The sequence below is a fragment of the Rhinoraja longicauda genome, chromosome 26 (genome assembly GCF_053455715.1).
Source record: "Rhinoraja longicauda isolate Sanriku21f chromosome 26, sRhiLon1.1, whole genome shotgun sequence".
NCBI lineage: Eukaryota > Metazoa > Chordata > Chondrichthyes > Rajiformes > Arhynchobatidae > Rhinoraja > Rhinoraja longicauda.
The window spans coordinates 19,028,401-19,046,575 of record NC_135978.1 but is presented as its reverse complement, the minus strand read 5'-3'; the positions used below and the strand labels follow the sequence as shown (position 1 = coordinate 19,046,575).

The 18,175-nt window shown below is 44.2% G+C and overlaps 1 protein-coding gene across 1 annotated transcript in view; it reads left to right on the top strand.

The window, feature by feature from the left end:
* LOC144606199 (protein spinster homolog 1-like) overlaps positions 1-18,146 on the top strand; it is a 67,104-nt gene extending 48,958 nt beyond the window's left edge. The window contains exon 12 of the mRNA XM_078422075.1: positions 15,658-18,146. Within this exon, the coding sequence (XP_078278201.1) occupies positions 15,658-15,686 (29 nt within the window). The 3' untranslated portion in view covers positions 15,687-18,146. The remainder of the gene's footprint in view (positions 1-15,657) is intronic.
* The last annotated feature ends 29 nt before the right edge of the window (positions 18,147-18,175 follow it).

Genomic DNA, 18,175 nt, shown 5'->3' with positions numbered 1-18,175 from the left:
GTCCGGAGTCGCCTTGCAGAGGGAAGTGCTTCAAAGAGTTTGTGGCCAGGGTGAGAGGGGTCAGAGAAGATCTTCAATAAGAATGAGGTAGATGTTGTCCTTAAATCTGGTTGTACGTGTTTCAAGTTTTTGTATCTTCTGCCCAATGGGAGAGAGGACAAGATGGAATAATCCAGGCGTGAGTGGTCTTTGATTATGTTGGTGTCTTTCCTCAGGCAGCGTGAAGTGTAGATAATGGAGGGGAGGTTGGTTTGTGTGATGGACTGGGCTGTGCCCCCAACTTCTTACACTTGGGCAGAGCAGTTACCAAACAAAGTTGTGATGCACCCTAATACAATGCTCTTCCATGGTGCATCTATAGAAAATGGTAGCAGTTATTTGAGACTTGCCGAATTTTTTTTAGTCTTCTGAGGAAGTAGAGGCGTTTGCGTGTTTTTTTGGCCGTAGCGTCAATATGCTTGGACAGAACAAGTTGTTGGTGATATTTACACTAGGAACTTGAAGCTCTGCATCATCTCCACTTCAGGACCATTGATGTAGACTGGGGCATGTACTCCAGCCAGGTTCCTGAAATCAATGACTAGCTCCTTCGTTTTGCTGAGTATCACTTCAGTCGTGAAAACAACAGTCCCCTATCCTTAAAGTGGATCTGTTCCATGGGATTCCTCAGGCAGAACACTATGTTCAGGGTGGTACCTAATTTGTCACTTTAATAAATACCAGGCTTTAAAGAAACATCGGAATGCATTGGGTCAATTACTTGAATCTTCCACTAAGGATGTTGCCTGGAATGGAAGGCTGTAGTTACAAGGAAGGATTAATGAGGCTGGGTTGATTAACAGCAGAGCCTAAGAGCTGAGGGGAGAGCTTACAGAGATTGATAAATTGAGTGGTTTAGATAAGACAGGTAGATGAATCGATTTCCAGGGACAGAGGGGTGCAGAATGAGAGAACTCAGGCTGATGGCAAAGGGTGGAAATTTAAAGGAGATTTTTGAGGGGCATATTTTTACATGCAGAAGGTGGTGAATATCTGGAATAAGCTGCCAGAGGAGGCGGTGAAGTACAATTTGAATGTATCGAGGGCATTTGGACAGGTACTCGAATAGGAAAGGCTTTGAGGGAGACAGGTTTTGGTCTCCTAATCTGAGGAAAGACATTCTGGCCATAGAGAGAGTACAGAGAAGGTTCACCAGGTTGATTCCTGGGATGGCAGGGCTTTCATATGAAGAAAGACTGGATAGACTCGGCTTGTACTCGCTGGAATTTAGAAGATTGAGGGGGGGATCTTATAGAAACTTACAAAATTCTTAAGGGGTTGGACAGGCTAGATGCAGGAAGATTGTTCCCGATGTTGGGAAAGTCCAGAACAAGGGGTCACAGTTTAAGGATAAGGGGGAAGTCTTTGAGGACCGAGATGAGAATGTTTTTTTTCACACAGAGAGTGGTGAATCTGGAATTCTCTGCCACAGAAAGTAGTTGAGGCCAGTTCATTAGCTATATTTAAGAGGGAGTTAAATGTGGCCCTTGTGGCTAAAGGGATCAGGGGGTATGGAGAGAAGGCAGGTACGGGATACTGAGTTGGATGATCAGCCATGAACATATTGAATGGTGGTGCAGGCTCGAAGGGCCGAATGGCCTATTCCTGCACCTATTTTCTATGTTTCTATGTTTCTAATGTGGGCAAGTTTAATTAGAATTGATAGTCATTGTGGTCATCATGATAAGGTGAGCCGAAACCGTTGTGTGCTGTACGATCCTACGATGCTCGGGGTTAAACTGAACATTGAGCTGCCTTCTCTCTCTAGCTTATCATGAGCTCACAGATCAATGCTGCCTTTATCAATAGCAGCTGTAGAGCTCTTCATTAGCAAATGGGCCCATTTTGTTAATAGCTACAAGTTCAGAGCCATTACGCTGGCATTGTGGTCTATTTAAACAGCAGTGTTTGACACCATCAAATAACCAGTCCTTTCTTTGGCACGAAGAATACAAATTCACCCAAATGTTTCAGAGGCTGGGCTTTTGAGAAATCAGCTGAATTACAGCTTTCCAAAGTACATTCACGTCTCCTTTAATGGCACATTCAATTGAATTGGAGACGGGAACAATTAATTGCACATGTTCTGCAGAATGTGAATTATGTCCCTTGAAAGAAACAACTAAATGAAAAAAACATTTTGTCTCACAATTGGCGGACTGTTCCATTTGTGTCCCTATGACGATATTCTCTTGGTTCCAATGGCAGAAAAACATCTCAGATTAAAAAGAAATTGAGATACACGAATCATCGTTAGACACGAGTGAGATGCTGGAAGACTGGGTGTGGCTAATGCTGTGCCTCTATTTAGGAATGGATGCAAAGAAAAACCTAAGAACTATAGCCCAGTAAGCCTAACATCTGTGCTAGAAAAGTGACTGGAGAATAACTCCAATTTCCTCAAGTCTCTCCATCACCCACCCATTCCCTTTACTTTGTCATAAGGTCATAAGGAATAGGAGGAGAATTAGGCCATTCGGCCCATCAAGTCTACCCGCCATTCAATCATGACTGATCTATCTCTCACTCCTAACTGCATTCTCCCGCCTTCTCCCCATAACCTCTAACACCTGTACTAATCAAGGATTTATCTATCTCTGCCTTAAATATATCCACTGACTTGGCCTGTACAACCTTGTGGCAAAGAATTCCACAGATTCACCACCCTCTGACTAAATAAATTTCTCCTCATCTCCTTCCTAAAAGAACGTCCTTTAATTCTGAGGTCTTTGTGTCCTGGACTTTGTGTCCTGGATTACTGAACGTCGGCCTGATTTAGCTATTAATTTGTCCAGCACCCTACAAAATGTCTAACGTGCCAGCTCACATGATGGGTTCACCAGGAATCACAGTCTAATACAACCTTGTCATAGTTCACTTCAGTTTAGTTTATTGCCACGTGTACCGAGGTACAGTGAGAAAACTTTTGTTGTGCGCTAACCAGTCAGCGGAAAGACAATACATGATTACAATCGAGCCACTTACAGTGTATTGATACATTATAAGGGAATAACATTAGTGCAAGGTAAAGTCTGACCAAAGGTAATCCGAGGGTCAGCAATGAGGTAGATAGAGTCCACTCTGAATTAGAATCCTGATGGCCCTCACCTCCCCAGACAATTACAGTCACAATAAGGCCACTTGCATATGGCACTGGCCTGGGGACAAGGAGGTCTACATCAATAGACAATAGACAATAGGTGCAGGTGGAGGCCATTCGGCCCTTCGAGCCAGCACCGTTATTCAATGTGATCATGGCTGATCATTCTCAATCAGTACCCCGTTCCTGCCTTCTCTCCAATCCCCCCTGACTCCACTACCCTTAAGAGCTCTATCCAGCTCTCTCTTGAATGCATTCAGAGAATTGGCCTCCACTGCCTTCTGAGGCAGAGAATTCCACAGATTCACAACTCTCTGACTGAAATTTTTTTTCCTCATCTCAGTTCTAAATGGCCTACCCCTTATTCTTAAACTGTGGCCCCTTGTTCTGGACTCCCCCAACATTGGGAACACGTTTCCTGCCTCTAACGTGCCCAACCCCTTAATAATCTTATACGTTTCGATAAGGTCTCCTCTCATCGCTCAGGCTAGAAGAGCAGTGAGGCGAGAGCTATTCTAAAGGCAGTGAGAACTTTGAGTTGTTGAATGAACCATCCACGTTGAATGGCCCAGGCACAAAGCAAACCTGTTCCAGGCGAGCAGATGTAAACATCAGCCGGAAACACAAACACCTTTGTCAGCTGTGGCTCAGCGGATGCCACTTTTGGTTCTGAATCAATTTGCGGTTGTGAGGTTTGAGTCTGCAAAGTATAGGCTGCCATCCCGGTGCCGTCTTTTGGATGACACCTCAGACCAAGGCTCTGCCCACTGCACTCAAGTAGCTGTGATGCTTCCCTTTTACTGTTTGGAAGAAAAGTAGGGGAGCTGTTGAATGTTAATCCATTAGATGAAATCAAAAATATGACCTGATCATTCATTTGATTGGAGGTTGTTGTGGGATCTTACAGTGTCTATATTGGCTTAGCATGTCACTTCCATCATAAAAGTATCTGCATATTTAGCGTCATTTTTTTGTTGCCTATAATGGTTTTTGGAGCATTTTACAATGACAAAAGAGGCCATATTAATGCGACTCTTTCCTTTAATGCTTGCAAAGTGGAATGAAAGAGAAGTCGGTTTGAATCAAATGTCTTGCTTTGGATACACGGTCATAGAACCCTAAACCTAACCCTGATACTCATTATGAACCAATAATTGTTAGTTACTATGGACTCAACATGGATTGGAAATTGCATTTGTGACCTAGATATTCTGGGTGGGACTTTAAATTGAGGCTGCACATTCAATCATTAGGTGAGCTGTGCCAAACCATAAGAACACAAAAGATAGTAAATTGGAAAAACGTCAGTGCCGAGTGAAAATGTGGCCTGATTCACGTCACCGAAGGAAAAGTGCTTATTTTTACCCTCCTTGTTGAAGAGGTAAGGAAAGAATTATACTAATGAGTGCCTAGAAATGGCTGACTCGGACATGATGGCATGAAAACAAACTGTGCGGAGAGAGCCATTTTAAGACGCGATGCTACTCTTTAATCAGTGTTTGTCTAAACGAGTATGTCATTAGAAGGTGGCTATTAACTTAATTCTGACAGGCAGATTTCCATGTACTTAGCACTTTGTGACGTTGTCAATTCTTCGTACACAGGAAAGGACACTTAAAAGTAAGTGAAATCTTGAGCGAATCCTGAAAGCAAACTCCACAATCAGGCCATAAAATAATAGTTCCTAGTCTCAACCTGAGCAGAGATGAACTGATATCACTCCGGTGTTCCAATAAACCACAACCCTAAGACACGGAGCTTTAACCCATCTGCACTAGCCTGCCCAGACATGAGGCAGATATTTAGTTTAGTCTAGTTCAGAGATACAGCGCGGAAACAGGCCCATCGGCCCACCGAGTCTGTAAATTGATTATGGATTAGTCCAGGCTATTTGGCCCTGGCAAGTCAAAGTTCAACCAACTGAGTTATGTTCTGAGCACAAATGTCCATAAGTCTGGCGCCTCACATTAAATCTCTCGTTACTGAAGCCAAGTCGGTAAATTCTCTGGGATTGGCGTAGCTTCATGGCTTTTACAATCCTTGGACGAGAAATTTGTTTGGATAATTATCGCGGCACTTTTATGTGCAAAGTTGCTGATGGCCTACTCCATCATTGTCTGCTCCAGTCCATGCCTCCATGATAGGCCCAAGTCGTTAGTTGCAATGATCTTTGGGATAAATGGGAGATGAGAGCCTTTTTCCCAGTTGGGAAAAAATGCATAATTGAAAAGGACACAAATGCAGGCAAAAAGGTAAAGGCAGTTTTGTTATTGTCAGAGAAGCTTGTCACCAATGGCTCAACAGCCATGTAGTCAGTTATGGGGAGCGGGATTGGGGTGAATCCATGTGGTGGCCAAACACGAGTTCCCAATGGTGCTGAGAGCTCTCACCACTGCAGATCTTCATTCATCCCTGTATTTGACAGGTCGGGAGATCCTGCATATGCCCTTCCACTTTGCAGAATAAAAAAATTGCAGCTTGCAAACTTTCTGGAAGTTTGAGCAGAAGGTGCCCCTGTTTAGAAGACTATCAAGTCCTTTAAAGTTCGTTAACAGGGCAATGGGATTGGCCTTAACAAAATGAGGAAATAAGCAAAAGATAGAGAGTAAGGGTGAATTTGAATGGGTGAATTCAATCTCAAATCGGGTGCAAAGGGAAAAGGACTGGATTAAAAGCTTTACAAGAATAAAGGAAAAGATGATTCTTTAAAAATCTAAAAATTGACATTTTAAATGCTGCAACAAACAATTTACTGCCTGAAGAAATGAGAGCACACACTTTTAATTGTTCAGCCTTCTGGCGGGTTTGAATGGCATTCATTAACAATTTTAGACCATTAAGTTGGATGCTGGATTTTCTGTAGCAATTTCAATAGCCAATTAGTGTGCTATCGCAGTACGCTGCTGATCATTAAGCTGATGGAAAACCAAAGCAAACCAAATAGCATGATACCATAAAACATAGAAGCAGAATTAGACCATTCAGCCCATTGAGTCTATTCCGCCATTCAGTCGTGGCTGATCTATTTTTACCTCTTAGCCCCATTCTCCTGCCTTCTCCCCGCCACCTTTGACACATTTACTAATCAAGAATCTATCAATCTCTGCATTAAAAAATACCCAATGACGGCCTCCACAGCCACCTGTGGCAATGAATCCCACAGATTCACCACCCTCTAGATAAAGAAATCCCTCCTCATCTCCATTCTGAAGGTACGTTCCTTTATTCTGAGGCTGTCCCCGCTGGTTCTAGACTTTCCCATTACTGGAAACACCCCTTCCACGTCCACTCTATCTAGATCTTTCATCATCTGGTAGCTTTCCTTGAGATCCCTCCTCATCCTTCTAAACACCAGCGAGTACAGGCCCAGAAACTTGAAAGGCACTCCATACGCCAACCCAATCATCCCTGGAATCATTCTCGTAAACCTCCTTTGGAACTTCTCCAAAGCTACACTTTATTTTTCCGATACGGGGCTCAAAACTGTTCACAATATTCTAAACGCAGTGTTACCAGCACCTGATAAAGCCTCAGCATTACATCCTTGCTTTTATATTTTAGTCCCCTCGAAATGAATGCTCGCAAGTCGCAATGAAGATGGGGTATCTTTCTGGTCACCAGCTGTGGGCCAGTTTACCCTTTAACTATAAGAGGCCTTGTTCCCTTAGTGAAGTTTCTTGCAAAATCTGGGCCCTCGCTGTCAGAGCAACAACACTGAATTGAGCGACAGCACAATTCCTGCAAATGAAGCAGAATTATAGCATTGAAAAGTAAGATTTGAGCTGACACTGTTACTTACAAGAAGGTATTCGGAAAGGCTTTGTTTAAACAGCTCAATCCAAACCGTGGAGCAACAGAACCCTATTTATGTAAAGCCGATAATATTTATTTCTTTGTCAGTGGATTTGGGGCTCGTCACCAAAGGTTGACAGAGCTATTTCCAACCACATTTACATGTAACTGTTAGTTTATTGACTCACCTTTAGAGACCAATGGTTTTCAGAAGGACAAGCGTTGACAGATGTAGAAGTAATGACTGTTTTTTGGATTCCCTGAAATCGTCTGGATGCCACAAAAGTTGATTCTAGTTTAGCAATCACGTTCCATCACATCAGCATGATGCAAGTATCACCTTGCAGTTTTCCGCAGCTCTGAGGAGATCTGTAGCACTGCTGATGAGAGGCCGCACTCTCCTCGTCACCTCACTCTCTGTCACCTCATCTTGATTCCTTCTCTTTCTATGCTTTGACCTCTTTCCTCATGAGGACATGCTTCTTCCTTGATCTCTGGATCATTAGCAAGTTTTTCTCTTTGTGCCCTATCTTTTTGCTTGAAAAGCGAATTTGGGACTAATTGGCATGGGATCCTGTTCAGATTGGAAAACTGAACAGCACAGTGGTGCAGCGGTAGAGTTGCTGCCTCACAGCGACAGAGAACTGGGTTTGATCCTGACTACGGGTGCTGTCTGAGTGGAGTTTGTACGTTCTCCCTGTGACTGCATGTGTTTTTTTCTGGGTGCTCCGGTTGCCTCCCACATTTCATAGACGTGCAGGCTTGTAAGTTAATTGGCTTCTGTAAATTGCCCATAGTGTGTAGGATGTGACGTGGGATAACCTAGAACTAGTGTAGGGTGATCGATGGGCGGCACGGACTTGGTGGACCCAAGGGTCTGTTTCCACACTGCATCTCTAAGCTAAACTAAACAAAATGAAACAGTTGGGAAGAGAATACTGAAGGTCAAACATGTTGAGTGCTGGAGAATGGGAATACTGTAGGGCTAGAGTTGGACTGCAGCCAAAGGCAGGGACCAACGGTGAAAACTAAGAGAAGAAGACCACTGGGATTTCATGGATTGGGAACATTGATTGGGAAAAATTTGTGCAGAGAGGGAGGAAAAAATAGCTACAGGCTTCAGGATGGGCTAAGAAGGGAGGATCCAGAACATAGAAAGAGGAGTATTTAGTGTGACTGTCATTAGTATTCAAACAGGGTTTGACCACACACACAGGTCCAGGCCTGGTTATGCTCCGTGTATCTGCAGGTCGACATTGTAGCACCGTCTTTCAAGCTTCCTGACCCGTCCCGTTTCGGGTCTCTAATTCCCTACACTTGTCCAGGCTGATGTTGCCCATTCCAACCCCCCTGCCCAAGGTTAGACCCAATCACAGACACCCCCAGCCGTGAGGTGGACCATGATTATCTGATATTACTCGAAGTAGTCCGCATTGTTGTCTATCAACAAGTGATCTAAAAATGACTTTATTAAAGCATTTGATAAGGTCCCTCATGTTAGGCTGGTCCAGATGTAAGTCTCTTAGGACCCACGGTTAATTGGTAAATTACAGGCTTGATCATTTTAGACAGAAGTGATGGTGGGGGAGGGGGTTGGGGGGGGGGGTGTATTCCTGACAGGGGGGGGGTTGGGGGGGGGGGGTTAGGGGGGGGGGGTTAGGGGGGGGGGGTTGGGGGGGGGGTTGGGGGGGGGGGTTGGGGGGGTTGGGGGGGGGGTTGGGGGGGGGGGGGTTGGGGGGGGGGGGGTTGGGGGGGGGGTGGGGGGGGGGTTGGGGGGGGGGTTGGGGGGGGGGTTGGGGGGGGGTTGGGGGGGGGGTATTCCTGACGGGGGGGTAGGGGAGGGTAGGGGGGGTTGGGGGGGGGTGTATTCCTGATGGGGGGGGGGGTAGGGGGGGGGTTGGGGGGGGTGGGGTTGGGGGGGGTGGGGTTGGGGGTGTATTCCTGACAGGAGGTTGTGATCAGGTGTTCCACAGCAATCAATGCTGGGACCTCTGTTGTTTGTTATATATAGAGTCATACAGTCATAGAGTGATACAGTGTGGAAACGGGGCCTTCAGCCCAACTTGCCCACACCGACCAACATGACCCAACTACACTAGTCCCACCTGCCTGCATTTGGTCCATATACCTCCAAACCTGGCCTATCCATGTACCTGTCTAACTGTTTCCTAAACGTTGGGATAGTCCCAGCCTCAACTACCTCCTCTGGCAGAGTGTTCCCTGCACCCACCATCCTTTGTGTGAAAGAAATACCCCTCAGATTCCTTTTTAATCTTTTCCCCTTCACCTTAACCCAATGTCCTCTGGTCCTTGATTCATCTACTCTGGGCAAGAGACTCAGTGCATCTACCTGATCTATTCCTCTCGTGATTTTATACACCTCTGTAAGGTCACCCCTCATCCTCCTGTGCTCCAGGGAATGGAGTCCCAGCCTACTCAACCTCTCCCTAAAGTTCAGGCCCTCTAGTCCTGGCAACATCCTTGTAAATCTTCTCTGTACCCTTTCCAGCTTGACAACATCTTTCCTATAACATAGTGCCCAAAACTGAACACAATACTCTAAATGTGGCTCACCAACGTCTTATACAATAGACAATAGCCAATAGGTGCAGGGGGAGGCCATTCAGCCCTTCGAGCCAGCACCGCCATTCAATGTGATCATGGCTGATCATTCTCAATCAGTACCCCATTCCTGCCTTCTCCCCATACCCCCTGATTCCACTATCCTTAAGAGCTCTATCTAGCTCTCTCTTGAATGCATTCAGAGAATTGGCCTCCACTGCCTTCTGAGGCTGAATTCCACAGATTCACAACTCTCTGACTGAAAAGGTTTTTCCTCATCTCCGTTCTAAAGTTCCTACCCCTTATTCTTAAACTGTGGCCCCTGGTTCTGGACTCCCCCAACATTGGGAACATGTTTCCTGCCTCTAACGTGTCCAACCCCTTAATAATCTTATACGTTTCGATAAGATCCCCTCTCATCCTTCTAAATTCCAGTGTATACAAGCCTAGTCGCTCCAGCCTTTCAACATACGACAGTCCCGCCATTCCGGGAATTAACCTAGTGAACCTACTCTGCACGCCCTCCATAGCAAGAATATCCTTCCTCAAATTTGGAGACCAAAACTGCACACAGTACTCCAGGTGCGGTCTCACTAGGGCCCTGTACAACTGCAGAAGGACCTCTTTGCTCCTATACTCAACAATTGGGCTACAACTTGCTTCCATGCTGTATCTTTAAATCAGTCTATCTATATCTATAAGGTAAAAGGAGATGTGGGGATACGTTTTTTTACACAGAGAGTGGTGGGTGCCTTGAACGCACAGCCAGGGGTGGTGGTTAAAGCAGATATGATTGTGACATTGAAGGGAATTGAGGGATGTAGATCATGTGCAGGCAATAGGGACTAGTCTAATATGACACAAAATGCCGGAGTAACTCAGCGGTAATTGTTAAAGTAATTTTGTCTGTGTGGCGTTTGTACGTTCTCCCTGTGACCGCGTGGGTTTTCTCCAGGTGCTCCGGTTCCCTCCCACATCCCAAAGACGTTCCCTCCCACATCCTACAAAGGTTTGTAGGTTAATTGGCTTCGTAAATTGTCCCTGGTGTGTAGGATAGAACTAGTCTACGGGTGATCGTTGGTCGGGGCGGACTCGATGGGCTGAAGGGCCTGTTTCCACACTGTTAAATATAATGTTCTTTAACACCAGTAATTTCTCCATTCCTTGGGGCCCTACTATTTCAAGGATATCATTTATCTATTGCTCAGACAACTACAATGCATTGGATTAATTTCCTTCCTCTGTTCTGCTTGTGAAGGACCCATTTTATTTCTGCCAGTCCTTTCCTTCCTACCTACCTACAGAAAGCATTTGCAATCTCTGTCGGCCTTTTGCTTGTCTGCTGTCATTTTATTTTCTCCCTCATTTCAAGTTTCTTCTCCGGCACACTCTGCTTTTCCTTGCATTGTGAGATGTCATTATATTTAATCAACTGTTCCAATCTACTTTAGCCAATCTACAGACTTTTCATTGTTCAGAATTAAATCCCTAGCTTTGTGCTTGACTAAATCAGATGATAAATTCACCGGTATTCCAGTCACTCTTTCCCACCGGCTTATTGTATCTGCGCTGTTAATTAATCCTGCCATATTGCAGAATACTAATGTGAAAAAGATTTCAATTCTAATTGGTTCCTCAATGGCAATTCACGTGATACTGCAGACTTGGTTTAGCTCAATTATGTGACGATTTATATTTGCTCATGATTTCTGTTTGCTCTCTTGTAAGTACCCCATGCTTCCATATTTTTTTATCATTACTAATATTACAATCATTGTTAGGAGATCCATACACTGCCCCCACCAATGCTTCTTGTCCTCTAATAACCTTGTTTCTTCACCTCAGCTCAAATTATTCTACATTTGCATTTCTATAAGGGATGGTTGTAGAGGTTTGGCTTGTGTCTACTGAAGTAATGATTTGAGATCCTCAGGGTTTTAGATTTAGATTTTAGATTTAGAGATACAGCGCGGAAACAGGCCCTTCGGCCCACCGGGTCCGCGCCGCCCAGCGATCCCCGCACATTAACACTATCCTACACACACTAGAGACAATTTTTAAAAAACATTTGCCCAGCCAATTAACCTACATACCTGTACGTCTTTGGAGCGTGGGAGGAAACCGAAGATCTCGGAGAAAACCCACGCAGGTCACGGGGAGAACGTACAAACTCCGTACAGACAGCGCCCGTAGTCAGGATCGAACCTGAGTCTCCGGCGCTGCATTCGCTGTAAGGCAGCAACTCTACCGCTGCGCCACCCTGCCGCGTGTTGACAGAATGCAGCTCATCGAAAGAATTGGAGAATTTAGAACTAGCGATTAAATGAGTTGTCCATTTAACTCCGAGATGGGACAATTTCCATTTGGTTTTCAGAAGCTCACGAACCTTTGGGACTTGATTCCTCAAAAGGTGGTGTAAATAGAACCATTGAATAGTCTTAAGGTAGAGGTAGAGTGATTCTTGATGAGCAACTGTGCCAAAGGTCACTGTGGCTAAATGGAATTGGATCAGCTACAATTCTATTAATTAATGGAGCAGGCATTAAGGGCTGAATGCCTATTCTTATCCAGATGCTCATCGTTCCATGTAACCTTTCTCCCATCTGTCTTTATCCCATTCTTTTCTGTCAGAACTATGAGGATTCTTTAATTCTACCTGTCTCTTCTAAACGTAGGATTACTTAGGTACCAAACTTGACCACCTTGAATCTATTTCTCCGTTACAGATGTTCAATGAACCCCCATGTTTTTTAATCTGTGCTATTAATTCACCGACTTTGTTGCATTTAGATATTGTCCCTGTCTGAACATTGCTCACGTATGCCACATAATCTTTGTTAAACTCAATATCCTTTCCTGAGACAGGTTATTTTTAAAATCTAAATCGCTTCTCTGCTCCAGCTTTGATCTTCCATGCGCTATTGTAACATTTTGACTCTTCTAAATCCACCTACCTTTTCTGTCACCATTCATTTAAGCAGCTCTGTGCTGTATTAATACGTGAGTCCCGGTAAAAAAATAACTGAAACCTTTCTCAACTGGACCCGTGTTTAAGGAATTCAGTTAATTACATCCACATTTGCATTCATTTAGTTTTATTTTTCAATTTCTGAACCGATCGTATGCATCCTGTGTCTTGAATGGAGCCTAAAATGTTAAATAGTCAAGAGAGGGATGATGGAGTCCTGATGCAGGGTCTCGACCCAAAACATTGAACATCCCTTTGCTCAGATGCTGTCTGACCCCTTGAATTCCTCCAGCAAAGCATTTTTTGCTTCATTCTCAGTTCCGCAGCTCGTGAGCATCCAGCAATGGGAACAGTTTCTCTGTATCTTCTCTGTCTATTCTTCTTGATGTTAAAATCCACCTATCGAACCTCCTCACAAACTCCTCTGTTCCAAGGAGAACAACCCCAGGGTCTCAATCCCTGTCCACATAACCAAACTTCCTCAACCTCTGAATCAGTTTGGTGGATGACTTCTCTCCAAAGCCTTTAGATCTTTCCCAAAGTATAGTGCCTGGAACTCAACGCAATGCTTCATTTGTGGCAGAGCCAATATTTTATACAAATTCATTGTGATTTTTCAAATAAAAAGAGAAAATGCTGGAAATACCTGGCAGATTTGAAAGAGAAACAAAGTTTAAAGTTTCAGGTTTAAAGCACTTTCTCAGAGTAGGGAAAAAGGTAATGAGTTACAAATCGCAAAGATGTTGGTTGATAGCATAACGGGAATATATCAGAGAGTGTAAAAGGCTTGGTTGCTGTGGCGTTTAGATCAATTTCCCTCCTGGGATAAATAAAGTTCTATCGTATCGTATCATAGTTGGAGAGGTTGACTCATAAATGGGGGAATTTTGCAAATAAGAGAGAGGCCTTTGAGGGCAGCATGGTGGCACAGTTGGTAGAGCTGCTGCCTCCCAGCACCAGAGATCTGGGTTCGATCCTGACCGCTGGCGCTGTCTGTTTGGACTTTGCACATTCTCCTTGTAACTGCATGAGTTGATATGTGGGTTTGTGGGATAATTGGTCTCTGTGAATCGCCCCAAGGGTGTAGGGAGTGGATGCGAAAGTGGGATAACATAGCTCTCAGTGGGCTGAAGGGCCTGTTTCCATGCTGAACCTCTCCATCAATCAATTCAATCAAAATCTACACTGGTAACAAACTGAGGGCAGTTAGAGAGTGAGAAGACAGACATGAAATGCCAGGCTGTGGGCATAGCCGACAGGACAGGCCAATCCAGGAAGAAGCATCTTAGCCATATTCACAGGTAGATGACGTGAAATGGCCTGTTTCATTTTCACCGTGGCTTCCTTGCTCTTGTACTCCACGCTTCCATTAAAAAGCCCAGGATCCTGTTTGCCTTTTAACCGCTTTCTCACCCACACCATGATTTCCAACAGGCTGTGCACATCTATCCAAGATCCTTCTGCTCGCCGACCCCTTTTAGGCTTGCCACTTGCCGTTCTTCCACTAAATTGCGACACTTTACATTACTCAGCATTAAATTTCAACTGCCTCCTATCTGCCTATCCATCTGCCTGTCCATACCTTCTTGAAGCCCATCATTGCCCTCTTTGCCATTCACTCTAATTCTAAGGTTTGTTTCCTCTTCAACTCCAGATATTGTGTCACTTACACTCACGTCCAAGTCATTAATTTATATTAAGAGACTCTATGGCCTCAGTACCTTGTCCTGGGGAACTCCACTGTGCACATTCCATCTGCACGAGAAGTAATCTTCCTGTTTCCCGGTATTTCTCAATTTTCAAACCATACTGTTGCCGTCCGTTTTGTATCGCGGCCTTCAATTTTGAAGATTGGCTCTTTGTCAAATGCCTTTTTGAAGTCCATATATACCTCATCAACCCCCTCTCCACTATTCAGTGAGAAAGCTCCATTGTTGGTTAGACAACGACCTAACCTTGTCTTTCACAAGTCCATACTTGAATCAATCTACACTCCTCCAAGTTGTTTCTAATCCTGTCCTTGTTTATTGCTTCCAGAATTTCCCAATTTCCTGGCTTAAAACTGACTGGCCCGTGTTTACTAGGTTTGCCCCACTCCCTATTTTGAACAAGGGTATTACATTTACAGTTTTCAATCCCTGATCCAAGAGATGTTTGAAAGGCTGTTGCCAAGGTCTCTGTAATTTTCTCCCTTCCCCCAGGAGCTCGAGATGGATCCCAACTATATCTGGTGATTTGTCCACTTTAAGCACATCTAACATTTCTATTGCCCTCCTTTATTTTTAACCAAAGTTTAACCAAGAAAATGTTAAAAAATATTATATTTGAAAGATACAAAATATGTGATCAGCACTGAGAAATGATTGACATGACAGAAATGATGGTTTGTGTTTCTTTCTATGTTTTGTTTATCTGCTTCTGACTTATAGACAATAGACAATAGGTGCAGGAGTAGGCCATTCAGCCCTTCGAGCCAGCACCGCCATTCAATGCGATCATGGCTGATCACTCTCAATGATGTGTGTTTTTTTAATATATTTTGCTAAGTAATAAGCTTTGGCTTCTGCCTACACCTTTTTTATCGGTCAGAAAATATCATGTGTGATTATATCGTTTTATTTTTGATACAATGATTTTGCACTATTTAACTTTCACAACTGTATGGTCAATCTGTTGTATTGACCGGAAAATAAATAAATTAAGATTAAAATTAATAAATTAAAAGTTTTAACCAACCAGAATCTCATCTTTCTTGTCATGTCATAAGCATTAGGAGCAGAATTAGGCCATTCGGCCCATCAAGCCTACTCTGCCATTCCATCATGGCCGATCTATCTCTTCCTCCTAACTCCATTCTCCTGCCTTCTCCCCATAACCCCTGACACCTGTCACAGAACCTTCTCCGAGATGCCGACAGTGCAAGTACGTCCCTCCCTGTAAAAGACACCCAAAGCAGGATGGCGTTCTCTGGGTTAGCCTCATGAATAACCCTACAGATCGCCTTTTGCATCCTCATATCCTTATCACAAGCTGTGAGGAAGCTGAGAACCTCTTTTTAATTGACGATGCCTCTCTTGTTTATGGGAGGATACTCCCCGCCCCTCGAAAAGCTGCCTGTCGCGCAAAGTAAGTATTGCGGATCATTCGAGTCGGGCAGTTACCGTCAGCCCATAAGTTGTTGTCGTCTCTTTTGTAGATTCAGCAAATGTGATCACCGCGGACTGAGACAAAGGTCCCCTTAACCGTCCGTGCCTGTGGGCGAGATCCTGAGCGGAAATGGGCACTCGAATTGCCGGCTGAAGAAGGCAATTGACTGAATTCTACTGTGTCAGACGATGGGTTTTTATAAGAACACTGGCAGTGTTGATTTCTGCACAAGTGAATGCGGCATTTTTCTGCGTAGCTTTTTGAAAGCATCTCTCACCTCTCCGTCTCCCACTCTTTCACCTTCCCTTTTGTGTGTATAACAGGCTGAGCTTGCTATGGATTCAATTTCTCAGTTGTGGGGGCTGTGTTGTTGATGGCAGAGCTAGCTTTCTTGCCCATTGCTAATTGTCCTTGAGAATGGTGGTTGTTGTATCGCCACCTTGAACTGCTGTGGTGCCTGTAAAGGACAGTCTCTCACAGGGCCGTGAGGGAAGGTGTTGCAGGAATTACCCTGTGCTTCTGAAAATTGTTTTGCAGGTAACAAAACTCTTCCCTATCATGAAACACAATAATTTGAATGAAGCACTTGCTGCCTCCTTGCCCAGAGGAGCCTTAACTGAACGCAGGGATAGAAAGAAGTGCCTTTAGAAAAACCTTTTTATGATTTTGGGATGTTCACTAATTAACTATCATTCCCTCTCCCCTGACTCTCAGTCTGAAGAAGGGGCTCGACCCGAAACATCACCTATTCCTTCTCTCCAGAGATGCTGCCTGTCCCGCTGAGTTACTCCAGCATTTTGGGTCTATCTTCAGTGTAAACCAGCATATACAGTTCTTTCCTACACAACTATCTTTGCAGCGCCGCCACTGTTGTAACAGGGAATTGCCGCATTAGCTTTAAGGTCTCGCAGGCTGCACTGAAGTGATAACAGAGAAGTAGAGCCTTTTTCTTTGATCAGCTGAAAAGCAAGTACTAGCCATAACCTCAGGGATAAGTGCTGTGGAATCTTTACCTCCACCCGTGGGGACATTCAGTTTGAACTTCTCATGTGCAGGAGGCTGGAGTTGGTTAACTTTGGAACTTGGTTGTCTAATAGCAAGTCAACTAACAAAGTTTAATGCCTCCCTGTGTGTGGCAATCCATCCTTTGCCATGTTGGTCTCCAGAGCTGCCGATGCTTCACTCAGGTGCCATCCCCGTTCCACTCTTATCTCTGCCACTTGTTCCTTCACAAGTTATAGGAGTAGAGTTAGTTTGCTGAGAGACAGTGATGGGGAGAGAGAGTGGGCGTTTTTCTCCACGTACGATCTGTGCTCAACTTGATCTGTGTGCCTGGTGTGAACAGTTTAGTTTAGAGATACAGCATGGCCATAGTCCCTTCGGCCGACCAAATCTGCACCTACCAGTGACCCCCATACACTAGGACTATCCTAGACAACTAGGGACAATTTTCAATTTTACCGAAGCCAATTAACCTACAAACCAACACACAGCGAAAACTCACGCGGTCACAGGGGAGAAGGTACAAGCTACATACAGACAGCACCCATAGTCGGGATCAAACACGGGTCTCTGGCACTGTGAGGCAGCAACTCTACCGCTGCACCACTGTGCCGCCCTCTGAATACTCAAAGTCCAGAAATCTTGACAGCAGTAATTATGCACAGGCAGTTACCATAAAGCAGATTTTTCACAAAACAAAACATACTCTTTTAATGGTCAGAAAAATAGGAGGTTAATTTCCTGAGATGTAGGTAAAGTAATTTTGCAATGGTGGTGCAGCGGGTAGTGCTGCTTGCTACCTAGCAGCACCAGGGACCTGGGTTCGATCCTGACCTCCAGTGGAGTCTTCTGCCTCTCCTGATCACCGGGCGCCCCGGTTTCTCCTCACCTCCCAGCGATGTACGGGTTTATTTTTTTTATTTCAAAAAATGTATTCAATTATTTAAAAACAATATTTACAATACAATAAAACAAACCAGAACCCCCACCAGAATACAACACAAACGAATATACCAAAAGAAACTTTTATACAACTATATTACAATCCCACGATGGGTTACTTGGCCACTGTCAGTTACCCCTGGTGGAGATAGGTGGTGGGAGAATCAGGAGAGAACTGATGGTCACGTGATAGAGAATAGCTTACTGTACAATGAATGGGAGAATAGGACTGTTGGGATTGTTCTGAAAACTGGCATAGACTCAATGGGCTGAATGGCCTCCTCCTATACAGGAAGCAAATATGAGACCAGGATTGTAAAGAATGTCACAGAAAAGGAACAAAAAATCTTGGCAAAGGGATCTGTGTGGCTTTATTCCCCACTGCAAGCATAACGCAATCAGATTTACAACATCTTTGTATGTAAGAATGTACACTTTCATAAGTTGTATATGTGAATGTTACTAATATTCAATATATGAATATGTACCTATAAATACAATGACTGTTGAAAACATATATATATATGCTTAATGTTCAATGGTCTGTGCAATATATATGAGGTGTGTGCAGAAGAGCACATGTGGTAGGCTAATAAATATTACAGTGAATTTACTGAAAGAAG